General features: G+C 53.9%; 11 protein-coding genes across 11 annotated transcripts; 7 read left to right on the top strand and 4 right to left on the bottom strand.

Moving 5' to 3' along the window:
- Nucleotides 1-1,144: 1,144 nt before the first annotated feature.
- CH63R_03817 (Beta-lactamase) lies at nucleotides 1,145-2,572 on the top strand (the record flags this gene model as incomplete). The annotated part of the gene is made up of 1 exon (XM_018298792.1): nucleotides 1,145-2,572. The coding sequence occupies one exon, from the start codon at nucleotides 1,145-1,147 to the stop codon at nucleotides 2,570-2,572; it is 1,428 nt and encodes a 475-aa protein (XP_018160038.1).
- An 816-nt stretch (nucleotides 2,573-3,388) lies between these two features.
- Nucleotides 3,389-4,834, top strand: CH63R_03818 (uncharacterized protein; the record flags this gene model as incomplete). The annotated part of the gene is made up of 1 exon (XM_018298793.1): nucleotides 3,389-4,834. The coding sequence occupies one exon, from the start codon at nucleotides 3,389-3,391 to the stop codon at nucleotides 4,832-4,834; it is 1,446 nt and encodes a 481-aa protein (XP_018160039.1).
- A 549-nt stretch (nucleotides 4,835-5,383) lies between these two features.
- On the bottom strand, nucleotides 5,384-6,029 carry CH63R_03819 (uncharacterized protein; the record flags this gene model as incomplete). Its single annotated transcript, XM_018298794.1, has 3 exons — nucleotides 5,384-5,487; nucleotides 5,537-5,722; nucleotides 5,870-6,029. 3 exons carry the CDS (start codon nucleotides 6,027-6,029, stop codon nucleotides 5,384-5,386), a joined length of 450 nt encoding a protein of 149 aa, XP_018160040.1.
- A 1,064-nt stretch (nucleotides 6,030-7,093) lies between these two features.
- Nucleotides 7,094-7,540, top strand: CH63R_03820 (uncharacterized protein; the record flags this gene model as incomplete). Its single annotated transcript, XM_018298795.1, has 1 exon — nucleotides 7,094-7,540. The coding sequence occupies one exon, from the start codon at nucleotides 7,094-7,096 to the stop codon at nucleotides 7,538-7,540; it is 447 nt and encodes a 148-aa protein (XP_018160041.1).
- Nucleotides 7,541-7,911: 371 nt separating this feature from the next.
- On the bottom strand, nucleotides 7,912-9,054 carry CH63R_03821 (protease; the record flags this gene model as incomplete). Its single annotated transcript, XM_018298796.1, has 3 exons — nucleotides 7,912-8,092; nucleotides 8,191-8,680; nucleotides 8,766-9,054. 3 exons carry the CDS (start codon nucleotides 9,052-9,054, stop codon nucleotides 7,912-7,914), a joined length of 960 nt encoding a protein of 319 aa, XP_018160042.1.
- Nucleotides 9,055-10,724: 1,670 nt separating this feature from the next.
- CH63R_03822 (CRAL/TRIO domain-containing protein) lies at nucleotides 10,725-11,924 on the bottom strand (the record flags this gene model as incomplete). The annotated part of the gene is made up of 3 exons (XM_018298797.1): nucleotides 10,725-11,339; nucleotides 11,392-11,544; nucleotides 11,685-11,924. 3 exons carry the CDS (start codon nucleotides 11,922-11,924, stop codon nucleotides 10,725-10,727), a joined length of 1,008 nt encoding a protein of 335 aa, XP_018160043.1.
- Nucleotides 11,925-13,225: 1,301 nt separating this feature from the next.
- CH63R_03823 (FAD binding domain protein) lies at nucleotides 13,226-15,313 on the top strand (the record flags this gene model as incomplete). The annotated part of the gene is made up of 2 exons (XM_018298798.1): nucleotides 13,226-15,166; nucleotides 15,230-15,313. 2 exons carry the CDS (start codon nucleotides 13,226-13,228, stop codon nucleotides 15,311-15,313), a joined length of 2,025 nt encoding a protein of 674 aa, XP_018160044.1.
- A 912-nt stretch (nucleotides 15,314-16,225) lies between these two features.
- Nucleotides 16,226-16,756, top strand: CH63R_03824 (Ribonucleoprotein-associated protein; the record flags this gene model as incomplete). The annotated part of the gene is made up of 2 exons (XM_018298799.1): nucleotides 16,226-16,406; nucleotides 16,488-16,756. The coding sequence occupies 2 exons, from the start codon at nucleotides 16,226-16,228 to the stop codon at nucleotides 16,754-16,756; spliced, it is 450 nt and encodes a 149-aa protein (XP_018160045.1).
- Nucleotides 16,757-17,830: 1,074 nt separating this feature from the next.
- Nucleotides 17,831-18,701, top strand: CH63R_03825 (Glycoside hydrolase family 16; the record flags this gene model as incomplete). Its single annotated transcript, XM_018298800.1, has 2 exons — nucleotides 17,831-18,613; nucleotides 18,675-18,701. 2 exons carry the CDS (start codon nucleotides 17,831-17,833, stop codon nucleotides 18,699-18,701), a joined length of 810 nt encoding a protein of 269 aa, XP_018160046.1.
- A 789-nt stretch (nucleotides 18,702-19,490) lies between these two features.
- Nucleotides 19,491-23,517, top strand: CH63R_03826 (UbiD family decarboxylase; the record flags this gene model as incomplete). Its single annotated transcript, XM_018298801.1, has 3 exons — nucleotides 19,491-19,607; nucleotides 19,757-20,017; nucleotides 20,089-23,517. The coding sequence occupies 3 exons, from the start codon at nucleotides 19,491-19,493 to the stop codon at nucleotides 23,515-23,517; spliced, it is 3,807 nt and encodes a 1,268-aa protein (XP_018160047.1).
- A 567-nt stretch (nucleotides 23,518-24,084) lies between these two features.
- On the bottom strand, nucleotides 24,085-25,125 carry CH63R_03827 (uncharacterized protein; the record flags this gene model as incomplete). Its single annotated transcript, XM_018298802.1, has 1 exon — nucleotides 24,085-25,125. One exon carries the CDS (start codon nucleotides 25,123-25,125, stop codon nucleotides 24,085-24,087), a length of 1,041 nt encoding a protein of 346 aa, XP_018160048.1.
- Nucleotides 25,126-26,359: the final 1,234 nt, after the last annotated feature.

A 26,359-nucleotide genomic window follows, 5' to 3' on the forward strand; every position in this document is an offset into this window, starting at 1 on the left:
TACTTATAGACCGCGAGACTTTTGTCCAAAAGTGTCGCTTGGAAATCAACCTCTTTGGGATTCTGAGAGATGGAGGCCCATCTGCTTTGAAATCTCACCCGCAGTCGTCCCCGCGTGGAAACTTGGCGCCTTCGGGGGCATTACGCAACGGAAAACCACCGGGCACCAGAAGATGGCAGGACGATCGTCGTAAAGACACCCTCGGCCCGGGGCCCGGGGCCCGGAGCCCGGATGGCTCGGTGGTCGGGACGCTTAAGGGAGAGGAAAACTCACCGGAGGATTGCCTGATTCGGCCAACGATGGGGGTACGAGTTCGGACTCGGATTCCTGGCCCAGGGGGGGGGGACGCCGTTTTGCCGGTGTCGTGGCATTACGATGGAGAGAGAGTTTGGCAGACAAGCGAGTGTCTTCCGCGATTTGTATTCCGTCTCGTGCGGGGTGTGGGTCTTGAATTACCAAGCCTTTTTTCTTTCGAATCGTTCTTGTCGGTCTGCGGATCAAATAGGGAGGGCATTGTTTATTCATGCGGCGTGGGAAACTCCTATAGAGTGGCAGGTCAAAGAGGGGGACGGACTCTACACATAAACGAACCACAACCCGGCTCTAGTCTTGCCCGAACCCTTCCATATGCATCATCGCAGTTCCCGACAGGAATGTTGCTCTGATGGCTATCTACCCTCTCACCGCTGACCACACACTTGCTCATGTCCCCTACGATACCCTTCACCACACGAACGGAACATGGCGAAGTGAGACAGACTGTTTTGGATGCTCGTGGTTGACGTAAACTGTTGTCAGTAGGATCATCAGAGCTTGTCCAGCTTACTACTACTCGGCGTCATCTTTTGAAGAATACTGGCTCCTCGAGTCCCTGTTTGCTGACCACCCTAACCCCCCAACGTAATCCCCGCACTGTCACCAGCAAACGTAGTTCGCGAAAGAGACGCGCGTATGCAACGTGTCCTCGCGGACCACGATCTCCATTCCTGCAAGATGAGCCAAGAAAATCTGACAGAGGAGGTTGTACGACGTGTGGTTAAGTTCTACAGAGTCCCCGACTCTTGAGTCTGTCTCCGAGGATATGAACGAAACAGAAACCCACTCAACACAACACACGTTGTAAGCCGTACGCACATACACCACCATGGCCTTCTTCGACAAGCTCGCGGACGTCTTTGCGCGGCAGACCGATCCACCCTCGCCGCCCGAGAAGTTTCTTGCGTCTCTCAGCGCCCCATCCGTCTCCGTCGCGGTCCTGGACAGGGGCAGCATTGAGGCGCGGTGCTTCTCGACCGTCGGCGACAACGAGGGGACCCGCTTCCAGGCCGCCAGCATCTCCAAGCCCATCGCCGGCACCACCGTCATGAGGCTTGTGAGCCAAGGAAAGCTGTGCCTGAACGACAAGCTCCTCCACGTCCTCCCCGCCGAGCTGTTCGCGAGCCTGGGACCCGCCGGGATCCTGCGCCGGATCACCCTCCGCCACCTCCTCAGCCACACGGCCGGGTTCCGCACCTCGAGCTACACGGGGTACGCCGACAACGTGCCGTCGGCGCTGGACACGCTCCTCGACAGGAACGGCGGCCACAACCTCCCCGAGAAGCTCAGCGCTTTCCCCGGGCAGCAGTTCGCCTACTGCGGGGGCAACTTCGCCATGCTGCAGGTCATCCTCGAGACGGTGTTCGAGAAGCCGTTCGCGGACCTCGTCCAGGAGCACGTGTTCGACCCCCTGGGCATGGCGGACTCGACTTTCGCTACGCCGGCGCAGGATGACGAGGGGGGCAACTTCGCGCGGTCCTGGTGGACGGGCAACAAGCCCCACGAAACGCCGTGGCTTCACCACCCGGAGCTCGCGTCCGGCGGCGTGTGGACCACGCCCGCCGACCTGCTCAGGCTCATCAGCGCCGTGCAGAGCTCTCTCGGGCCGGACGTCCCGGCGGGGACGGAGAGGTTCCTCCCCCGGGCGCTGGCGGCGGAGATGCTGACGGAGGTCCAGGGCGGCATGGCGCTCTCGTGGATGGTGTCCCGGAAGAAGGGCCACGCGTTCGGGCACTGGGGCGGGAACAGCCCGTCGTTCCGGTGCTACGCCGTCGGCTTCGCGGACACCACCGGCGCGGTCGACGGCCGGGATCTCGCCGAGGGGTGCGGCGTCGCCGTCATGACGAACGGGTGGGAGGGCCACGACGTGTGCGCCAAGGTCGCGCACGCCGTGGCGCACCTCAAGGGGTGGCCGTACATCGGGACGCTGGAGCTGCTCCAGGACTTTGCCATCCCCGTCAAGGATTCGTCGAGGGATATGGGCGGGCTGTGGGAGGAGTGGGTCGGGCGCTGGTCCGAGGGCTGGAGGATCGAGAGGGACGCGGACGGCGCGCCACGGGCGGGCTTCGGCGAGCTGGAGGCCCTGGAGCTCGTGCCGGCGGCGCTTCCGGCGGAGCGCGGCGAGGATGGTCCCTCGATCGACTTCCTGGTGGGAGGGTTGTCCGTCATGCTCCGGCTCCACGGGGCGAAAGACGAGCGGACGGTTGAGGTGTGGAATGGTCTGACGCTCAAGTCGAGCATGCTGAAGAGGGTGTAGGAACTAGGGAGTCAACCAGAAGTGTTTTCCATGCCCCAGTTGGTTGATTAGTTTGTGTCTGGTTTGTGATAGCAAGTGTGTATACAGGCTGTAGCAACCAGCCTAGCCTCATGATATCATAAGTGAAAGTTATCATAAGTGGAAATATGAAATTACTCTTCAAGAAAAACAGGCAATCACGTTAGTTCCTTGATACGTTAGTTTACCAACAAGGGGACCAGCCAGATAGCAGATTTTGGCTGAGGCCTGGAAGAGAGGAGGGCAAGTTCTGCGGAGCTGAACGAGTTGATTGAAACATGGCAAGGACGAAAGACACGGAACTGAAAAAAATGCAGAGATCCACAAGTCTTTGCGACCCTGGTAACGATGCAATACAAGAAAGAGTAAGGAAGCCTAAGTTAAAAAAGGAGAGAAAGGCTGAGACGGATGTAAGTGGAAGTGAACGGTTCCTTGGGGAATCGCAACTCTATTTCTTTGCACTGTTGATATATCATCCATGTTCTCTTTCTTTTTTCCCCCTTGTTTCCAACCTTCTACTTACTTATTGTGAAATCCTTGAAACCCAACTTTTATGTTCGGGTTCTACATTACAAACATCCTGGATTTGTTTGCACTCTGGCACTTTCTAGTTTCTAGAAAGGCCCAATCTCATCTCGCAAGGACAACTAATCTTTACTCCTCTGCTGATCAGCTTCTGACAACCAACACCGATAGATATTGCCTCAGTACCCAAAGAAAGCAATCGACAAAATCGACAGGGGCGGCCCGGCTGAAATGGTTCGGGAATGCAGCATCCGACCTCCATGGACGACGACCATGCATCCGTCTACACACCTTCGGCACAGGATACCGCAGCCGGCCATCGACCGGCTGAGTGCTTTGCCACCCGAGCTGGTTGTCGAAATCTGCCGTCACCTGCATAACCTCCAGCGAGTCCCGCCAACGTCCCCCCTGACGGTCCTCTGCCGCGCCTCGCGGACCCTCTACGCCATCGGAATGCCCGTCTTATACCACCGAGTCTCGCATAATGTGCGGAGCCTCAAAGACGTGCTCGCGCTGTTGAACTTTGGCCGAACCGCTCGCAAGCGCGACACCGTCCGGCTCGTCAGACACCTGGTGCTAAAGTTCCGGTTCGAAATGGTCTGTCGGCTCGGCAGATTCGAAGCCCCGTTTGTGGACACAATGGGCAGGTTCTTGACGTGTTACTCGGAGCATGCCGGGCTGGAGACTTTCCGTCAGGGTCTGAACTACGAGCAGAGCGTCGACCTCACGTACCTGGTTCTACTCCATCTCATTGTCCCCATGCTGTCTGGGCTGGAAACACTGGACGCGGACGTCGGCGGCAGAGACATCTTCGACCCGCACATCACTCAAGCGGCTCAACCCCGGACCCGGAAGGTGCGAGCTCCCCAGCTCAAGGGATTGGGGTCGCCGAAGCTGCATCAGGTGTCGATCAAGACGCAAAACCTCCCCGGATGGGCCTACGCGAGCCTCACCTTCTTCCTCCGGAGCTTGATCGAGTACGCGCCGAACATCCAGACGCTGGATGCGAGGCTGCTGGTCCCCCAAGAATCGAGCATCGTCCGCTCGCCAACATCTTCCCTCCGGGACATTACGCACCTCGACCTACGGGGGCTCGGACTGCGTCGAATTGCGCTGGAACCGATGTTGCTTAGCTGCGACCGCCTGGCCAGCTTCAAATTCAGAATGGCCGACGGGGAGCTGAGCGTGCCAAGCACATTCTTGATCAGCGACGTGGACGTCCCGGCCATCCTGACCGCACTGAGACCGAGCCAGAGAACCCTCGAGACTCTGGTGCTGGAGGTGGCCGAGTACGCCGTCCATACCCAACAGCTATTCCGGCAGCGGATGAGCTCCTTGAGGAAGTTTGGAGCTCTCAAGCACCTTTTGTTGGACAGCTACTGCTACGAAGAGACACAAACTCTGGGTGCTCTCCTGCCCGCGGGCCTGGAGACCTTAGAAGTCGTCTGCCTGCACCCGACGATGCACGAAGAGATGAAGAGCCTGGCTAGGTCGGCCGGCCGGGCCAAGGGGCTGAGGAGCGTCACGATGTACCCGTGGCCGAACAGCGACAGGCGCAGGACCGACATCGTGGAGATCGCGGGGGTCGCCGGCCTGTTCCGGGACCGGGGCGTGGTCTTTTCGTTCTCGCATCGGATGTCCCTGAGTCCCTGCGAGAATGAGCGCAGGCGGTTCCACGACAGGCTTCGCCAGTGGGACTCGATATATCTCGGCATCTGAGTCCAGGTGGGGAGTGTTGAGCACAGATGGAGGATTCTTCGGTATGATGGGAGAACGACGTGTCGAGAAAGGTGTCTCCAAGACTGTATCGTACTCCTCCCAATATGTTGTCTCTTCACCGTGCTCTCACAAAAGGCTTGTACTAAAATAGTGGACGTCTTGCCTCCCGTCTTGTTTCGTCACAATCGACGGGAAGTGGAATCGTCTGTTACATTTATGATGTAAATTGGGCTAATAACGTTATGTGTCATCGCCAGGCATCACAACGAAAACTATGGAGGTACATACGTCGCGACTCTTTGATAACCCGGGGGGGGGGGGGGGGGCAACAGATGTTACTTCTGAGATGTAATGAACGTCACTTCGGTGAAGAAAGGAATAAAAAGCTGAGAATCGGAACCCCTAGATACTTTCGGGCACAAAACGAAATAAACACATTGAAATTCAAAGCGATATGGAAAGAGCACGCTGAGTGATTGGCGACCAGGTGCCGTTTAGAGATGGCCGTTGACACACAACTTGCAGTTGTTGGACTGTTTGAAGAAAGGATCAGATCTCCGTCCGTTCACTCTGAAGCAACCCGACAAGAAGACTCACAGCAGAAAGAATGCTGGCCACGATGGCGGCAGAGCATTTCGAGTCCTCCTTGACATCTGGTGTCGCGTTAGCATTCGGCCGGGCCAGACCTTTCAAGCTACTTACCAAGTCCACGCGCGGCGATCGCCCACATGCATGTGACGCCACCGGGCGTCAGAGATCCGAGGCAGCCTGGGACAGCATCAGCCATAATTCTCTTTTGAATATCATCTGATGTAAAGGGGGTTCGTACTGAAGAACCGCCGCCATCCGCAATGCAGAAAAGGCACGTCGCCTCGCCTGCCAAGGTCCCTGCTGTCGAGGTCCATGTCTGTCACTGTTGTCAGTTTCTCCTCGAGAAAGTCCTAGAACAAGTTCAAGACGCAAGAGCATGTACCATGAACAGCCTCTATTTGAAAAAATATATATTAGACGGGTTGTTCTTGCCTTTGAAGTAACCTTCCAGAGCAGTCTTCCAGTCTTCGGGAAGGTCAGGAAGCTCGATGTCACCGGCCGCCCTCGGCATAACGGAGACATCATCAACAGCAGGTAGATCGGCAGGGATCGCCAGTGCCAATGGCGCCATGACAAGGCAAGCGAGAAAAGAGCTGAAACGCATGGCTGGTTTGTTTGCTTGGGCAGTTGCGGCGATACACAAATGATTGTTGATGCTGATGGGCGAACAGGACTCGACAAGAACAGGAACTTGTCGTCTTACTTATGAGAACCAGTTCACTTACAACGAGACCTTCTACAACATATCTTGACAACTCCAAAGCAGCCTTGACAATCGGCAATAACCTCCGTCCGTACCACCCGCTTCTGTTTCCCGTTCACTAGCCTGTCCACGCGTGAGATGTACAGCCTGTCATTGGTCGAACACAACACGCGCGACAACTGGGACCTTTGTGGGACGGGAGAGATAGTTTCCGTCACGGCCGTCACGGGAAATAAAAAGCTTGTCTGGTGCAATTAATCAAGGTTGGCACTTCGACATAGCCAACGATTGATGGGTATTGGTTGACCTTGACTACGAGATCCACGTGGGTTATGGAGAAGAGAATGGCGGTTCTCCACGAAACCCGCAAGTTTGGCCCCAGCTCTCGAGCGAGTCAGATATCGGATGAACGGCTCACTCACTCGTCCCTTTGAAGCTCGTATTAGTGCAACGACGTACAATTGATCGTTAACCCTTTTTCTGCTCGAAATCAGAGACACTTTCCCTCCAACTTGACTGTCGTCCAGTCAGAATCCGAAGAGTCGCCCACGAGGACACTGTCTCATTTCAGGTTGACGAATTAACCAGTACCATGCAGTGACGTGGGCAACAAGTCCAAAGCATGTTGGATCATGAATTCGGAACCATAATTTCCACGTGTGAAAATATGTCGACAACGCGTTTGAAAACGTGGCATACCGCTCGCTCCTCGTTGGAAACTTTGTGACCCGTCTGCTAATGAGATGCTAGTGTGAGGAGTGCCAGCATGTGGTAAGCATTCATCAAGTTCGGGGTTGGCCATCTTGTCTTGGGCATCGCTAGATGAAGTAGAGATATAAAGCCAACATTTATACGGACAGTGTGGTATCGTGGTACATGAGTAAAGCCAAGAGTCACACACTCAAGCCAAGTCATACATCTCCTCTACTGTCTTTCCCAGCTGTTCTCAAACACACACCATAAACATGGCACGCCTCAGCCGACCTATTCTTTTCTTCTTCACTACTTTCTTCCTCTTCTACGGCCTCAGCTCCGCATTCCCCTCCCTTGCAGGAGCCCTCGAGACCCGCTGCTGGCGCAAGGGCTGCGACCACTGCGAGCGTTGGACCGTCACAATCGACCACCCCGGCAGCTGCGACAGTGTCAACCGCGACAACCTCAAAGCGGCCATCGACAGCACCTTCGTCACCTACGCCGGAAACTGCAGGGGCGAGGAGGCCGCCTTCAACAGCCAGGCGATTCCCGGCATAAGGGGCCTGGGCTGCAGGGTCACCGTTCACTTCCCGAGGGGCAACAAGGGCGTCGACTGGGGCGGCATGATCGGCTCCGACCTAGTCGGCACGGCGAGCTGGGCGGTTTCTGGCACCTCCAACGACGGCAGCGTTCACTGCGGAGGAGCTTGCCAGTGGTGAGGGAACAAGGTCTACTTGGCAGCACTAAACCTCTTGTTATCGTCAACTTGAGACGACATCGTGGAAATTCGGAGATCTGTACGCCCTGTCGGCTCGATTCAAAGCTGGACGATTCGCCGTGAACCACTTCTCCATTCAAATTCTAGGCGAAGCATAGAGGCAGTAACAGGTTGGATTCAACTATTCCTCTGTACCTTGTTTTGAGGCAATTCTCTAGATTCGCTATCCCCAAGTATCGTAACTTCCTTAATTATGTTCGAGGTTTTGATTATTACCAGCAGAAGTTGTAATTCTTCAAGGTGTGAGCAACTTCGAGTTAAGCCAGGTTGCATTAACGACGATTCAATCATTAAAGCTGAGGCAAAGAAGCCCTATAGCTTCGGTGCCTTTGACCGAGTAGGTGCCTTTGACTGAGTAGGTGTCTTTGACAGAGGAGGTGCCTTTGACAGAGGAGGTGCCTTTGACCGAGGAGGGTTTGCAGCCACATCCAAAGCGAAAAATGCGTAGTTCTGGGCGTTCTGAATCTGGTACTCGTCTTTAATACGTCGGCAACTTTCGGCTCCTTTGTCAGTTTCTGAAAGTTATAGATGATGCGACATTGAAGACAGAGCAGGGGAAAGGTTCAACTTGTGGCAAGGGACTTCACTCACTCTCTGACCGTGTATGCAATGTCTCCAGTGACCCTGTCTGCACCCACAATGGCGGAGATATGCTGCGTCTCGTGTAGCATTATCAAGCCTGCCGAGGGTGTGTAATCGTTCTTTTTCCAGTTGGATATCATCTCTGACTGGCTGACTTCCTCGAAGAAAACGGGGCAGAGGATTATAATATTGACAGTGAAGGGTTTGGGATTCTTGGCCGCGCTTTTGCCAGCCTCGACCGCGCCTTTGTCACCGTCGTCCGCGCTTTTGCCAACGTTAACCGGGGCTTTGTCAGCGTCGATCGCGCCAGCTGATCTGGGGTTGTTGAGACACAACGGATTTTTGGCCTTTGGACAGCCAAACACCAGTCTTTTTGGGTCTGGGCCGTCTTGCTCGGGATGTTTGAGAGTGGCGGATGTGGGCGGGCGTAGTTCCGCAAGTACACTTTCGTAGTGCTTTGTTTTGATGGTTTCGGGAGTTAGGCCATGAGCGATGCTGTCTGATTGTGACGAACAGCATTCGATTAATACTCGTTCGAAACCACTCACTGGGAGTAAGGGGAAATCAGGATTCGGGTAACTTACCACCAAACCAACGTTGATAGGCTCTCGAGGACTCTCCATAGTCATTTAAGGCGGAAACTGCCGCGTTCGCAAGGACTTTTGCGTCGTCTACTGCGCTCTTGATCTTTTCCAACTGGCTGTCACTGCACGGCCATGGTCCCTTTGAACCTACGGCGACCCACGACTTCAATTCCCGCTTGTCATTGCCTGAAAGCAGATCGTGTTCGGTGGAACTGGGAGCAGCGAATACGCGCCAGAAGTTCAGAGTCGAGAGAATGAGGAAAGAGGTCATCCATGTTGTGAGTGACATTGTGACAAGGTGTCAAGATTGACCTGTTGAGATCGGAAGAAGCGAGAAGGAAAAGGGTTTGCCATATATATACCTGGGTATTAATGGGCATTTTCTCGCGATCAATCAAGTGAAAATGTTAAATCGCGGCTTCCCCGACTTACGTCAAAACCACTGGGGTAGGGGGGTGCTTGAAGGAAACACAGCACACTGCTTCATTAATACAAACAACAGCTAGTACCTTGATGAGCATGAATGATGAGGAAAAGAGGTAATATGACCTCTTATCCAAGTAAGTACCATCCCTGGTCTCATCTTGTGCGTCCAGGCGAAAGAAGCTGCAAAGTTAACTATAGAGACTCCTTTTAATCACAGGATCAACCCTCCTCGTCTCTACGGCACATACCATAGCGACTGTCGCTCAGGGACCGTAAGGTTCACAACAGTGTCGATGCAACTCCAGGCCTACTTCAGGATGCGGCCTGATCAAAGCTTTCCGATATTGTAGCAAACGCACAAAGTATTGGTTTGCAATTGTATGATTAAAGGTGGTGGTAGGTCCTGCAGGGTGCTGCAAGCATTTGCAGTCTTCTCTGCCTTCGAAATCTGAAGACAAACATCTGGACATCCAGTGCAACTAAACCCCGTCGGGGTGGCCGACCGGGTCTGCGTCCAGGGCCGGGGCTTGTCGACCCTCCTGACGCATCTAAAATTACACCGCGGGAGCCGGCCACATCTCACGTTAGCCACAACCTCCACTTGTGCTTCTTGAGCCGTTGGTTATTAATACAACAGCCCTTTTACTCTCTTGTGGAAGCCATGTGATCCGCCAACGTAACTCTCTGGGTGTCCTCCGACAATGCCCATTCAAAGAACTATTGATGCCGAAGACCTTTTTATAGCCAGGTTTCAATTTCCACAGATATGTTGCCGTTCGCGAGAACCGGAGGAATCTATCTTATACTGATGTCATTTCCAAACAACGAACTGTGTGGCTGACTAGCCTAGTCCACTGGTAATCATGCTCGGAGAAGTCCAACGAGTTGTGGCTTTGAGAGATGGGAAAGCTGGAGCTTTGGTCGGTGTCTTGTACACGAGTCATGCGGAAATTGGATGGAAGGGTAAATGAGGAGCTTGTACGCTCAGCATGCGGACATCTCAGGGACCACCCTGGAATACAGCCAAGTCACTTGTCGAGTTGATGACCCCTGGGTACTTGGAGTCACAGGCTCAACTTAAGTGTTTTCGATATCAACGCAAGCCCTCGACTTTGCAACTTCGTTGTTAGCGATGACAGTCATGACGGCTCAACGAAGCCAAGCTGCCCAGCAAGATATGCCTAATTAGAAGGTTAAAAATGCCAAATTCTTATGAGGTAGAATTACTGCACAGCAACTGTATTTCCATTTTTGCTTCATCATCACATGTTTGGGGTATTAAGAGTCTTTTCCGATGTTTGGCAACAGGTCGATAGGCACAACTGGACCTATTTACGAATATCTGAACTAGGTTTACGCAAGACCGAGCACTTCAACACGTTGCGCGAAGACTGCCGGTTCGGTCTCATCAGATCAATGAGTGATGAATCCAGAGATGCAGCGTCAGACATGACGAAAAGAATCAGCGGCGGCGTCTAGATTCGAACCGGCCCATGGAAACACTGGGTAAATCTGGCCAGCAATACCGGCCCTCTACCTACTCTTGTTTCTTAGTACAGGGTCTTTCGCCGTGCCTTTCAACGCCACATTAGCCTTCTCGATGGTATCTTTCTTCTCCCACCAGGCATCCTGCTTCCACTGGGGATCCCTCCAAGGGCCGGCGTCGCTGTTCTGGCAGCCCTCGGCGCAAACGCACTTACCGCCGAACTCGACAGGCAAGTTGTCAGCGGGGATCTGGGCAAGTAGCTCCTTCTGGTAGCCCCCGCCGAGGATGTGGATCTTGTTGACGGTGACGGGGTCGAGCCAGCCCTTGACGAAGCTCCAGACGGTGGAAAAGCCCCATGGGGCGTTGATGATGTAGAGTTTCCCAAGGCGCTCGGGATAATAGTTCTGCAAGATAACGGAGGCCTTGTTGATGTAGTCGTACACCTGGCTGGCCTTGCCGAGTGAGACGCCCTTCATGTCCATGATGGTGCAGCAGGTCTCGACGAGCTGTCCAGCCTGGCGGGAGCAGGCAGGGAAACGGGGGTCGGCACACTTCTCGTACTCGACCGAGAGGTTGTCCAGCATGCGCTCGTCAGTGGTGATGGTACGCATGGCGGTGAGGTTGATCCCGCCCAGGTGCTCGATGTAGAGAGGGCGGCCGTCCTATACGATGCTTCCATTAGCGCCTTTGATGAGAACGAGGAACCATTCCTACCTTGTCGGTCTTGTGGTAGTACTGAGGGTAGTACTTCAACATTGTCTCGCGTTCGTCATAGTCCCAGGTGGGCACCAGAGCATCGAGGAGAGACTTCTTCCGCCAGCTCTCGAACTCGGTGAACCTCCACCGTGGATAAGAGTCAGTGCTTTTCTACTGGGCAGCAGCCAAGCGGATACAATATTCACATTTGCTTCGTCAGGTGTTGACGTCAAACTTGCGGGCACGGAGGAAGCGGAGCTGAGATAGCATTTAGCGTGATGCAGTTTCCCAATGTAAGGACTCCATAATACCATGGTCAGAGTGTCTAAGCGCTCGGTGTGTCCTTCAGCCTCCAGCATGGATCGGAGCTGGAAGAGCTGAGCCTTCTGCATATCGTTGAGGTGGCCAGCGTAGCCCCTCTCGACATCGCGGGGTTCGCCGATGTGGGCGACCGTTGGGAAGTCTCCAAGGTAGTCGTCGTATTTGGGATCGAGCTCAGGGGCGGTCTCACATTTCGGACTCGCCTGTGGGTGTTGATCCTCCGTAGTCATTCTCAGAGATGGAAGTGAGTTTGAGCACTACCACAAGAACGAGCAAAGATCGCTCAAGAGCGCTAAATTATGGGATGGGAAGGGTAGTAGTGTGAGGGCGAACAGTGGTGAAATTTGGGGTACTGTCGAGAAGGAAGTGATGTGGCGTTGGTCATGATTAAACGACAGGACACTGCCCCAGTTCTCGCTAGCCAAAGCGGGCGGGGATAATAATGTAAGACCTCGTACGAATCAAATTTAGGCCAGTGGTTTGGGCGGTGGTATCTTGTGTTAACGTGCATGTCCACGAGGTGAAAATATGCCGGTGGATTGGCCAGATGGGTGTTAAGCGTGGACCAGAAGCGGAAGAGAGATACAGAGGCGGTTATGACAGCTTAGCGCAAGTACCTAGAGGCAAATAGGACATACAGGAATGTCAGCAACTGCTAGCAATTCCTGCAGAAGGACGTGTACAGAGGAACACTTGTGAGCGAGCTGTGGCGGGGAAGCCCAGGATTTGCCCTCAATGCCATGCCTTGAAAGTCAGCATGGCTTGAATGCACCAAGCCACATGAAAGACATAGCACAGGAGTGACGGTTTGGGATACCAGTGACTGAACCAGCAGCTTTTTTGGCCTATCCGTGCTGCCCAAAGTAAGTAACATGCGTCTTTCTCATTTCGCGCGCCGCAAGACATGGTGGCGGGATGATGGGCTTGATGCATGCTGATGACAGAAACGAGCGAGGAAGCACGATTCAGAAACACGGAATCGTAGGCACCCTTGCGAATCACAGTAACAGCGGTCGGCTTGGCTGTGAAGCGCCACCGTGTAATCGTTGCCCGAAGATCCTCGTTTTCGACCACTCAAGTTTGTTCCAAGACTCCCGCGTCCCGCGGGCTGCCCTGCAGTCTTGGCTGCTGACTTGCCAAGCCAGAGCTGGCCAACACTGAGATGCGAAGCAGAAGTCGTCACCTAAGCGAGTGCGAAGGCACTGCCTCGCCAGATATCTTATCTCGAATGGAAAGGTCTCATATATGTCTCCAGCTTCGCTCAATCCCACCTTCCAGATGAGATGGTAGCCATGCTCATTCATACCAAAGTGTAAAACATAAACGTCAACAAAAATCCGTTTCCATCCCACATAAAGTAGCGAGAATTCAGCATTGGACTGACTCTTGGTTGATTTTCCGAAGTAATCAAGCGTAAGTGCAACCACTTCCATACGACCACTTGGAATGCGACCTGCACGGCATCCCGGGTCCCAACATTGTGACATTTCTGAATTTGCTGATTCGATCAATACTCAGACTCATTATCACGATGTTATCCTCCACAATCGACGTAGGCAAGGGAACTTCGTATGGAGCTTCTGGAGCCTCTTCCATGGTGATGCGGGGTGTGTTGCGAGAGAGAGACAAGCTGTTCACAAGACCTGGCGAAGAGGTTCGTAAGAAGGATGGTCTCGTTGAAGAGATTGTCAGATCTGCGGCCGGAGGGATCGGAGTCATCTCGGAAGCACTGCATCATCGGAAAGAGAAGAAGGCAAAGGACTTGCAACAGAGCCAGGAACCTTCACACACACAGTTTCCTTCCGAAACAGTTCAAAGTCCACCGGGCGAGGCCGTACCTGATTCTAATAAGATTGTGGACGAAAAAGCAACAACAGGAGAAGAAGAAGAGTCGCGATCCCAGAAAGACCAAAAGGACTCAGGCAATCTTGCCACGGCGTTCATCAACCGGCACGCATGCTTGCCTGGAAACCGTGCAGCAAATGGAAGAGAGCTTCCTTTGCCGGTTATTCTGCCGCAACGGCGCCCCGAGAAAAGAGCACGAGGATTCCTCCGCGCCTACGCACCACTGCTCGCCGACGTGGGCATCGAGGAAAATACTTTCCTCGACTTCATCGACACCTTCAACAAGGCTCTGGAGCCCAACCCCTGGATCAACGCGCTCAACCTCGCAGGTTTCGCAGGGTCAGCGATGCCGGAGCCGGCCTCGATGCTCTTTGGCTTCGGGGTCGAATACGCAACGGAAGCAGCCTTGGAGGGACATAGCCGCTACAGCTCCAACGTCTTTCTGGACCGCGTCAATTCCCAATTCTTCAACCCGCGCGGACTCGTTTGCCTTGTCGTAACATGGCAGCCAGACATCAGCAACAATCAGCTGAACGTCAACTTTGAGGGCGAGGTATCTGCTTCCCGCCCCAATCCTGGAGTTTCGGAGAGAATTGGAGACATTGCGGCGCAAAGAACATCGGCAAAGGACGGCTGGCAAAGCATGAAGGGCCAGATGGCGGAGATGATGAAGATGTCCAACGGCAACTTCAACTGGCCCGAGCCGGCCCCTCTGGTGTTCCCGGCTGCCAAAGATCCCCTCACCGAGAGCGGAAGCGACGATTGTGCCAAGAAGAAGAATGCTCTTGACCGTATGGAGATCTGGATGGAGGATATGTCGGACAAACGAGCCCAGGCCAAGTGGGCCGACGAGAACAGCGACAAGCCCGCAGCGAGCCTGATGCCAAACCATGAGTTTCGATCTCGCTATGCTGATCCCAACCATCCAGCCGCGAGTGGCGACTTGGTGGCTCTTATTACCGGAGGTCGTTGGACATACGTGGGCAAGAAGAAAGACAAGAAGTCAAAGAAGGACAGGAGAAGCAAGGAGGAAGAGGAGCAGAACAATGGCGAGGGTTTGAAGCGTGTCGCGGACAGTGACAATCCTGGAACAGACAATGTCAGTAAGGTCTCCGACAGTGTCAAGGAGGATGAGAGCTCTGGGGAAGATGAAAGAGACGAGAGGTTGAAGAAGGAGCAGAAAGAAAAGAGGAAAGAGGAAGAGAAAAAGATGAAGAAAGAAAAGAAGGAGAAAGAAAACAAGGAAAAAGAAAGGAAGGAAATGGAAAAGAGGGAAAAGAGGGAAAGGGAAAAGAATGAGAAAAAGGCCAAGAAGGGCAATGATGACAAAAAGTCGAAGCACGAGACGGACAATAGCAAGCCTCACGAAGACCATGAAGGTGACGGTTCCAAAGAAGATGACGATGATAAAAGCTTCCAGAGAGACGATAACAGCCAAGTATCGACGAAGGAGGACAAAGACAATGAGGCGTGGGAGCCTGACACAGACAGCGGCAAGCTGCAAAAAGACGATGGTAGGAAGGCTAAGGACGAAAAGAAGGCACGGAAAGAAAAAGAGAAGGCTGATAAAATAGCCAAGAAGAAGAAGGCGAAGGAAGAAGACTGGCTTAGCAGCCTATTCCAGAAGGTAAACAGAAACGGATCCCCCTCAGCTTGCAGTAACCAGTTGCTAACCTTGATATGATTATAGGATGTACTCTACCTTGTGGTAATCAACCTCCCTTCCGAGCAACAGGTGGCGGCAGCAACAGAAGCCCGTGTTATGAGGATTTGATCCTCAGAGATGGGATAGAACATTACGAAACTCTAATCTTTGAGGCAGTAAGGAACTGTACACTCTTTCGCATGTGGAGAGGTCAACAGTGTTTCCATATGTAATATACGTCATCTGTTCGAAAACCTGGACAGCTTGGCTTTAATGCAATTTATTCCAGTCTCTATTGGAGCAACAATGTCTTTCTTGATGCCATATTTTCAATCAATCTTTTTAGTTTTGGCCTCAAAGCCTTAACGTTTATGTGGAGATATCCGTGACAGCAACTCGACGTTCTACAGTCCATCTTATTCGCTTCGTGGCTGGTTGAACAAATAAGCGAGGGAACCGGTCGGGTTGAGTTTAGCCTGGGCAAAGACATTACAGGCTGGCTGTTGTTGGCGACACTCGGCAGAAGACATTCCTCTGACCCTTGCGAGCAGTCTCCCCTCTTAGCTGTTGGCACGTTTTGTCTTCCGCGTTAAAAGCATGTTTCTGTTGGACAGGCCCGCGATCCTACGCCTTGATATCCCTGCATGCATTGCGTTAGACCAATCGCAGCGATTCGTTTATGACGGTCCAACCGTGACGACCAAGCTCCACTGGCGTTGTGAGCCAAGCTTTCACAGATGCAAACATCAGTTTGGATCCAACACGATGCGCTCGCCGGCGCCAAATGGAACACGGCGGCTAATACGGGGCGGCACCAAGTCGGCCAAAGTATTGACCCCAACGGCATCTCGAGTAGGCTTTCAGCCTCTCCTCGAATCCATCCGAATCTATAAATGGTTATGTCTGCTCGTTGTCGTTGGCAACACTACCATCCCATTCTACTCTCACATTGTAACTTGCATACGGCCTTTGCTTGAAGTTTCAGACGGATTAAAATCTGACTTCAGATTTGTTTTTATCAAACCAGCGCTTTTATTCAACATGGCTGATACCTTGGTCGCCCAAATTCCGCAAGCATTCCACCATGAGTCTGAAGAGGTACCGGACCAGTCTTACCTGGAACCGAAGCCGGCAGCTTTGAGCGACGACCTCAGCAACGAGCTCTACGAACTACTGCTGCTGGCCTTTGATCAAGATCAGGCTGTTGAGGGCACCACCAAGCGTTCGTTTCCCCACTCTCGATCCCTTACACATCATGTCGCTGGTCTACTTTCCGTTTCTCGTCTGACAACTCAAGCAACAGTTTACGAAGCCGTGTCCAACGGCCAAGCTGAGCTCGTTGTCTGCGCAGCCGATGTAGTCCGAGACTTCTCCTTGGATCATATGCCGGCGCTATGCGAGTCCCACAGCGTCCTCTACGTGTTCGTCCCTAGTAGATATGTCTTAGGGCAAAGTTGTGGATTCGATTATTCCATCTCTGCAGCAACGATTACATGCCACGAGGGCAGTGACCTGGCTGCGGCGATCACAGAGATGAAGGAGAAGCTGCAAGAGAACCAGAACGGGATGTGATGACACCGAGGGCTTACGTATCTGTGGGGATGGTTTTTCTTTTTTGTCAATCTGTATTACTTGTTCGTATATTTGACATTTCTGTTACATAGAATTCTTTGAGTAACCCTATGTCAACTTTCTGGAGCCTTATGAAATCATCATTTTAACGAATTCGACTGTCCAGAAATCATCTGCTATTTGCTGGACGTCTTTTCTGTTATTGCTGCTTACACAGTACTTGTCAACGATGCGCCACAGTCGCTTGTCATGGGAACATCATGTCCCGAAAAACCTCTGTGAAAAAAACGCGTAAGGGTAAATGCCGAAGTGAAATTGCTTTTGCAACACGTCTACAATCACAACTGCTCTTGTACTTGTGGAAACCGTCAGATAGCTCCCTCCGGCGTCGCAAAAATGCTCGGGCGGACACTCAACCGGCCACCCGAGCTAGCCCGCCGATCACAACTACATACTGCATATTACAGCCAGAACCTTAGTAGCACAGCTAGAATGATATTACGCAACCCTCAGCCGTGGTCACTGGTGCGATGTGTAATTTTATTTCACTCCTAACGGGGCAGGTGACAAGAGCTATCTAGGCATTACAACATGTCAGTGCAAGGTTGCAGGGTCCAGTCACCCCCTTGAGCTCAGTCAGCATCCATCACGTTGCCGTACAGGATTGATTATGAATTATGCTATCGCTCACTTAACTGTAGTAAGACAGCTTCTATTTCTGGAGACCACGGGGTCTACCACGGCTTTTCAAGTTCAGGGGCCATTGATCGACATATCACGGGCATCCCCTGCATCGAGGTGTTTCGTGTCTTTCCAAAAGCGCTCTTCCCGTCCCCTGGCAGTTGATGGAAAAGCTAAGCGGGTAGCATGCAATTCATCTATCTCAAGAGCTTTGTGGGGCGTTAACAGGGAACCTGAAGCCGGGCTAATAGCGTTCGTCAGGCGACAGCCATCATCATGAGGCTTTCTGCTTGCTGCACGTTTGGACGATGGGAAAGTATTTGAGCGGCCTGTCTTCCATGTTCGTCCGGTCTTTTTTCGACGGACACACTTGTCTCCAGATTCCCCGTCAAAATGTTCTGGTTCAACCAAGCGACTCTTCTCCTCAGCAGTGCACTGCTCGTGGCCGACGTGCTTCCCGTCGGAGCCGTGCGGACCATCATCCCCAAGACGAGCTTCGACTCCCAACCCAACTTCGACGCCGACTGGAACTACCTCTACCCCTGGGGCACCGACCACAACGGCGGCGCGCGCATGAACAAGGACAACGTCAAGTTCGACAGTGGCGTCCTCACCCTCACCGCCAACAAGGTCAGCGGCCAGCCGCAGGCGACGCACGGCGGGCGAAAGATCAACATCAACTACCTCAGCGGCGCGGTCCACGCCAAGGAGCACTTCAACGTCTCGCTAGGGGGCGGCTACGACTTCAGCGCCGAGCTGCGGGCGACGACGACCAAAGGCACGTGGCCCGCGTTCTGGCTCACGGCCGTGCAGGGCTGGCCGCCCGAGATCGACATGGCGGAGTGGAAGGGCAGCGGCAAGATCAGCTTCAACACCTTCAACACCAGCTCCGTCGTCGCTGCCAAGGACGTCGATTACCCGAGCCCCGACACTTTTCACAAGATCAAGTGCGAGACGCGGGATCTCAACGGCAAGGACGTGCAGGCCAAATTCTACCTGGACGACCAACTCGTGACGACGCAAGTGGGCGCCGGATACGTTGGAAAGCCCATGTACCTGTCAGTAGAGCTTGTTTTGCTTAAGAGAAGGCTTGTGAGCGTGCTAATTCGAGTCATTCTACCAGGATTATCAACTTACAAATGGAAGGCTCTTCCGGCTTACCCGGCCCCGACGGAAGTAAGTTTCGTGTCCAAACCGCAATTTCCTTCGGAACCAGGCTAATCCTTTCCTTGTGTAGGCACTGAATTCCAAGTCCGAAACCTAGAGGTGTTGAGTTACAATCCTTAATGGAAAGGATTAGGAGACGGCTTGAGATGGCGTAACACATTGGCTAGAACTGGCCTATCATTATCTGACTTCATTTTATTTACCCCTGCGGGCATTGCGCACTTAGATCTTGCAAGGGGCCTTGCATTGCATTTGTGTAAAGGGGGAGGGGACTCTAGCTATTAGACACTCTTAACAGTCTAGAATTAACTTGAACAGCATATTCTGTACCTTGTGCTAAAAGATGGGCTGCAGACTTTAAGCTTTATTAACGAGCAAGCCTCTAGTAAATGAATCAGGCAACATGCTTTAACAGGCATTCTGCATAACAGGTCTGCAAAGAAAACTGTACACCACTGTAGAATTAAATGTCGAAATTCTGTATCTAGCACCACTAAAACAAGATCCCTTAAGGGAATATCTGCCTAGGCTGAAAGACTGCAAAACGTGTTCATAGTCCTATTTTTGTAGGCCAGTCTTGTACAATTCTTACTGGATTTTATTTTATTGCAGGTGCAACAAACGAATAGCTTAGCTAATGATGTGATTACCTAATGACTGCTTTCTGTAACCTGCTTACACCCCAAAAGCAATTGAGTTCAATGAGTCACGTGACTACGCGTGAATGACGCGCCTGGTCCCCCCCAGCCACCTTGTGCCTGCGTGATCCTTCTTCCTCTCTCTCTCCCCTCACCTTTAATCATCAATCTAATCTTTGTCGCGTCAATCCCTCACCCACCTGACAGCTCACCGCATTTCCCAACCAATGCGACAATGAATGGCCACGATGCCGCATTGCATGACCCTTCAGACTGCTGAAATGAAGGACCTAGAAGGCAGCATCGAGTCCCAGGACAGCCAGGCCATTTTTGATCGCTATGTGGCCGAATACAGGATCGGCGTGGTACGTGTAGGCCCAGGGCCATTTTTGCTTTTTCTTTCTTGGTGGCGCCGGGCTGCATTTCCCACATTTCCCAGCCGGTTTCTGGCATCGGACTGGGTTCATTTGATTGATCGAATAACTGGGCATCTGGCGGCAACTTTCTTTTTTAGCATTGCGACGACACAGGCCTCGAAGCGACGCTTGCGCTAACTATTTTGGGTGTCGACACACAGACAAGCAGCTCGCCTCCGCGGCCATCGTCGAGCGGTTCGCAACACGATTCGAGAGCCAGCAGAAGAAATCGCGAGTCTGTTCCCCAGACGCGTCATTCTGATCCTCCAGGCTACACTGAGAGTCAGCTCTCAGTCGCCGTCGCAGTCGACGTCTCTGTTCCCAGCACAGCGCCGCCGGCTGCATGTACCGGACACGCGGTTTGTGGCGCCCCCACTGCACCGACAAGGATGTCTCATGTCTAAGCTGGGATGGCACTGACCTGATTCAGCTACCCCGGCAAGGCTCACATCACGAAATCCCCCTGTCCGCGCCGCCTGTTGCCCCTGCTGCCGCCGCGACCGTAAGCTCAGATTGCCCCCCCGATCTGCCGAGTCCCAAAAAAACACCCGCCTCTTCGTCTTCGAACCAACTCACGAGCGAAAATCCCTCGAAACCTCCCGAGTCACTCGCTGTGCCTAACGCCGTCGATGGCGCCGCGGTAAGGTCACCGTCCGACGCGTTCCCCGCACCATGCCGCGAAGAGAGGCGGCCAGACCATCACGTCACTGCCCTGCCTCGAGCTTCGGGCCGCCCGCTCTCCACGAAGCCCAAGATGGACGTATCTCAGCAATCGCCGACTCAAGATAATGACGGACGGGATTACGAGAACTACTACGAAGGCCCTTCCTTCGTCGCGACGAGCCCCATTTCCCAAGATCTGGTCGCCGAGAACCAAACACCACGCGACGATGACTCGGCCGTTGTCGACTTTGGCAACCTCAGCCATCTGATACAGCCCGATACCCAAGCCGACGAGGAAGAACCGTCGTCTATCCCCGACGATGCGGCACCCAAACACGTACGAGGGGATTGGCGCAATCGCACCTCGAGCTCCCAGCAACAGTCCTCCGTCCAGCGACCCAATGGCCAATCGCCCATGCCGCCCCCCAATTCTCTGCCGCAAACCCCGGCGAATCGACACAACCCGTTTGCTGGGAAACGGCTGGGAGACACTGCGTTGTCTGGATCCCAATTGTTCAGTCACACTCAGTTTTCGTCGGCTGTCAAACACTTCAGCCCTACCTCCTCGCGACCGTCTCCCATCATGTATGCCAACAACTCCATCTCGCCCAACATCGTCGAATCCTCCCCTGCGAAGAACCGATGCAACGTGACATCCCCTCCTGACCTGCTCTCCTCAAGCCCCCAAGCTGCTAGAGCATACCATCAGGTGCCCCACGAACGAGAACGAAGCCCCAGCGATTCTGGTCTTCCCGACGATGGCACCGTGCCAGAGTCGCCGCAGTTGGCGCCGGTCAACGAAAAGGCCGGGCTCGAGCCTATCGGGATGTACGAAAACATGCTGGATTCGCAAAAGAGGAAGCGGACCAATGCCAAGTTTAAAGGCACTGCGTCTGAGGACGAGGGTGACTCGGACGAGGAAGCGCTCAAGAGGGAACGGCGGAGGCGCGTAGAGTCCAAGAGGAAGGCAGCGGATCGGAAGCTCACGAGCATTCCCATACCCATCGGCCGACGACATTCTCTCGAACCCATCGAAGTGCCCTCCACGACCAAGAAGCCAAGAAAATTCCCTACAAATGCGGGTCGGCACCGATCACGCCGTGTCGCAGACGAGTCCACTGCGTCCGAGAACGAAGACGAGTTCACGGTGGCCGACTCTCAAGAACAGACCACAGCCCCGCCACCTCGTGCCCAAGTTTCCCCCGATCTCACTGTCGCGCGCATCGCGACGAAGCCAGCATTGGCCTCGAGCAACGATAAGGTGCCTGACAGTGCAGGCGCTACCCAGAAGTCTGTCTCTAATGGAGTCATACCAGTTGCCGAAAGTTCGGGCAATAGTTCTCGGCCGAAGGATTTCATACCAGAGACGAGCCCCAACAATACTCAGTCACAGCTTCCGCCCAAGAGCCGAGGCTCGTCGCCTGAGCCGTTACCTGTCACGACGGTCGATGCTGAAGAGCAATCGTATGCGCCAGCTACCCAGCCCAGGGAAACTGGCTTGGGCGTCGAGGTTCTGCCAGACTCTCCTCAGCCGACCCTCCTGCAGCCATCTCGTCGCTCCACCCGCAAACCCAAGCCAACCCTCAAGGCTCAAGTCCTGAAGAGTTCTGCTCGTGCCGTTTCATCGTCAGAGCCCATCGGCCCCGACGAGATCGAGGCACCCGCTGAAGGCGTACGAGACACGGGCGACGCATCGAACGGGACGGTTGTGGGTGAACAGACCGCCAATACCCATGCGGATTCGAATCCTCCCCGTGCAGAGATCATTGTTATGGATGAAGCCCCTCCCTTGCCATCTTCCCCGCCGATACTAATGCTTCTCACTAAGAGTTCGGGGCTTTCAGACCCGGCGGTTCAGACCAAACTTACAGAAGAACCCCCTTCAACGCCTGTTGTTCCTGAGCAGACCGCAGCGTCGGATGCTCCGGGTTCGGCAACATCAACACTCAGTGTTCTCACTACGACGCCTGCGCAGTCGGCCAAGACGCCTTCAGCATCTCAGGAATCTGTGGAGCTTCCGCCTCTGTCGCCAGCAGAGCCAACTCGTGGACGCCAGGCCGCCACATCATTGCCTAGGCTTGCCACCGGTTCGCGGATTGCCAAACCGGGCACACGGAAGCTGACGCGAAGAGCAACTCGACTTGACTCGGGGTCGACTGACGAATTGACTGGATCACCTATGGTGAACGGGTTTGAAAATAGTATCATCAAGCCCCCCAAGATGACAGCTCGTGGCAGCCGCCTGTCCATGCTGTCCCACACCTCCAAAGAGAACAACGGCAAACCAGGCATTTTTGCCGGCATGGCCTTTGCTATTTCCTTCCAGTCGAAGAAGGACGGCGAGAAAACCGACCATTACGAGCATCGCCTTGGACAAAGTCGTGACATCGAGAAGATGATCGTCCAATCCGGCGGCTATCTGCTGAGCAACGGATTCGATGAGCTCTTTGAGTCCAACGCTCTTGGGAGCACGGAGACGAGCCCGGTCTCCGAGGGAAAGGAGGATAATCCGTTAACCCTGACCTCTTTTGCGCAAACCATGGGATTCACAGCCCTGATTGCGGACGGACACTCCCGTAAAGTCAAGTACATGCAGGCTCTTGCCCTTGGGTTGCCCTGCATATCAGATAGATGGGTTACCACTTGTGTGGCGAAGGCAGCCGTGGTTGACTGGCTTCCGTATCTGCTTTGCGCCGGCCAGTCGACCTTTCTCCGCGATGCGATCCGTTCTCGATACCTGGCGCCCTACTCAGCAATCAATGCGCGGCTCGTGGATGTTGTCGAGACGCGACCCAAGATGCTAGAAGGAAGCAAGATTCTGCTCGTCATGAAGAAGTCGCGGGCCGAGGAGAAGAAGATGCCCTATGTTTTCCTGGCACACGTCCTAGGTGCCACGCTCTCTCGGGCCTACAGTGTGGACGAGGCTAAGGAGACTCTGAGACACAGGGAGCTACTCAACGACCCCTTTGACTGGGTCTATGTTGATGAGCACACGGGTTCAGAAGAGGAACTATTCAATCCCGATCCTCCTTCGACGAAGACATTGAAAGCGTCGAAGAAGCGAAAGAGAGCCGCCGCAACTGCGGTTGATGAGGCGGATCGACCACCGAAGCGGATTAGGACTCTTAGCAACGAGCTGGTCATTCAGAGCCTGATTCTAGGTCGGATGATTGAGGAGGGCGAGTTAGAAGCATGAGCCGTTAGGGCGACTAGGTGTATTACAGCATACGGACAAGTCAACAGTTGAAAGGCAATGGGCGTTGGCAGAAGGCATTTTATGGCGTTTAGCGTTGGAGGAAACCTGGATGTGTGGGATGATGATACCTTGGGCGGGGGGATGCATGGCCCTCCGAGCCGCATCGATCAATGACAGTTGCTGGTCTATGTAGGAAACGAACCCACGAGGACCTTTAATACGCCTCACATTATTATTCTGAATACTCGGCATTGTTTTAGTGAATGCAACATCACATGAGGCACGAGGTGAAATCGAGTTGTAGTGGACCAAGCAACAAAATCATATTCTCAAGAGTATGACTACCCATCACTCGCTCCCTTGCTGTACAGCCCATGTTCTCGAGCGGCAGCCCTTTTACCAATCATTCACCACCGCGCCAGAGAATCCTAGATGCTTTTCGAGCCAAGTACATTTCCATCAACTCTCCAATCAATCAATCAATCAATCAACCAGAGCCATAGTGCTGCTCTCCCTCCCCCTCTCCCTCTATCCTACCCAAGACACTCTGAGCGCCAAGGCAAGCTCCTAGATGGACTTGCTCTCCTTGACCTCAGCCCATATCTTAAGAAGGACTGTAAGCTCAGTCTCTTCATCACCGGTGAACCTGACCTTCGCGGCCATCACAGCATCAACGAGGGCCATGATGGCCCGGGGTCGCAGACCCGCCAGCTCATATCCCGACGCCCACATCTGATCCGTGGCGTGAAGGGAGTCCAGGGCGAAGGCGACCTCGCTGAAGAAGAAGAGGTCGCGGTTGCCGCGCCCAAGACCGACCGCCCGCGCGCGAGCCTCTGACCTATAGCTGTCCCGGCGGCGGAGGCAAGCGCGGAGGACCTCGACGAGGTAGTCCTCCACCGAGCGCGGCGGGGCGTTGCTCTTGTCGAGGCCGAAGGCCTGGACGAGTTCCTTCTGGACCGAGGGGAGGATGGTGAGGGACCGGCCGGTGAAGTCCAGGCCGGGGATGGCGTGGAGGGCCGACTCGAGACAGGCTTTGATTGTTTTAGCAGGCTCGGGGGTCGGGGTTGGCGTTGGGTAGCAAGGAACGCCAGCCGCGACCCGGCGAGGAGGAGGGGATGATGGTGATGATGCCCTGAACTCGATGGAGTCGCGGGCGATGTCCTCGCGGGGGGCGGGGGCGATGGCGGCGCGCATGCTGGAGGCGCTGCTGCCGAAGCTGGAGATGGGCATCAGGCCGGGGATGGATGCGGCGGTGACGATCTTCTTGCTGATGGTGGCCTTGGCCGCCTTGGTCTTGGGTGCGACCTTGGCGGTGGTTCTGGCCATCTTTTCGACCCTGCCTGCCTTGACCGTCTTCAAGGGGAGAGCGTAGAAGGAGGCAGAGGCGGTGTTGATGGTGGCAGGGACCGAGGTGTTTGCACCGCGGACGGTGTTGTTGTTGTTGTTGAAGGAGGAGGAGGAAGAAGAGAGAGAGGAACCGCGAATGGTGTTGTATGTGAGCTTTTTGATGCCGCCGCCGGAGGGTTGGAGGGGGCCCTTCTTCTCCTTGATCACGCGTTCGACGCGTATGGAGGCGGCGGGGCGGGCGTTAGCCTTGAGGATAGGCATGGTGAAGGTGATTGTATGTAGTGAAGTAAGAGGAGGTCTGAAGAGAAGAGGGTGGTTTGTATAGAAGGAGGCGGTTTGTATAGAAGAAGGTGGTTTGAAGTGAAGTCTCCTCAGGAGAAGGGTAGTGATTGTTCAAGTGGTTTGTATATCTCAGCGCGAGCTCGGCTTCAAACAGCTGGATAGAAGAGGAGTGTTTCAAGAAGAGTGGTTACTAGAAGAGTGGTTGTTCAAGAAGAAGGGTTTGTTTGAAGAAGAGAAGATTGGGATGGTACAGAGAATGAAGAGTGAAGGAAATCAGGACTGGGGGCCGGGGGATGGTTTATATAGAGTAAAGAATGATGGATGACAGCGGTTCTCAATCAGTGACTTGGAAAGAAGGTTTTGGGATGAAGGTCGAGGCCCGGAAGGTTTAGACGTTGAACGGTCTCTACCGTTGAGAGGCATTGAGAGTCAGCCTATGGAAGACGAGAAAAAGGCAGGTTGTGTGGGAGTAACCAAGGCAGAGACGGTGCTTCGATGGACTCTCACCATGGTAGTGCCTACTGCGTACCGGAGATGAAGCCGTCGTGACTTCATCTTATGGGCCCGCCGTTCGTGGGATTCACTGTTGAGGACCTGGCGGACTCGAAGTAAGCTAAAAATACGTCAGAACCACAGAAGCCATTCACCGTCGGGATATCTCTGTTGTTTGATTGTTTGGTACACCCACGAAAGTCTATTTGCTTAATATCCCGTCAGAAAAAACGGGCAGATTGTGGTGTATGCAGGCTCGCAGTGGGCAGCCAGCGCCGCCACAACTCTCCCCGGTGGTTTTGGGTCGGCCAGAAGGGTATCGGTGACTCAATGTAACGGAGATAGCCAGCCAAGCACCAAGGGGTATGATCTCACGGAATTGTAGCGGCACAAGAGGTGTCTTCTTCATATTTGGGTTATTCAGGCTCCCAGACCTGCAGGACGGAGTGGTCGGTCTTGTCAGGCCCGTCCAGCAAAGGGTACCATGGTCCTTGATGTGCGAAACGGACGATTCTTCCCTTCACGAATTACATCAAACCTTTTTTCAGTTCTCTAAAATCAGGTGGTTCTATTTCAAGCTTACGACGTGGTGCGATCAAGACTCTCTGACACTCACACCGAGGCTAATCCTGCAGCAGCCTCGGAATTTCCCAGCCCCCCCCAGAGATTAAGTGCCAACTCCATGCTGGGGAATTCAAACTGGGGGGCGGTTGCGGCGCTG

The sequence above is a fragment of the Colletotrichum higginsianum genome, chromosome 3, assembly GCF_001672515.1.
Source record: "Colletotrichum higginsianum IMI 349063 chromosome 3, whole genome shotgun sequence".
NCBI lineage: Eukaryota > Fungi > Ascomycota > Sordariomycetes > Glomerellales > Glomerellaceae > Colletotrichum > Colletotrichum higginsianum.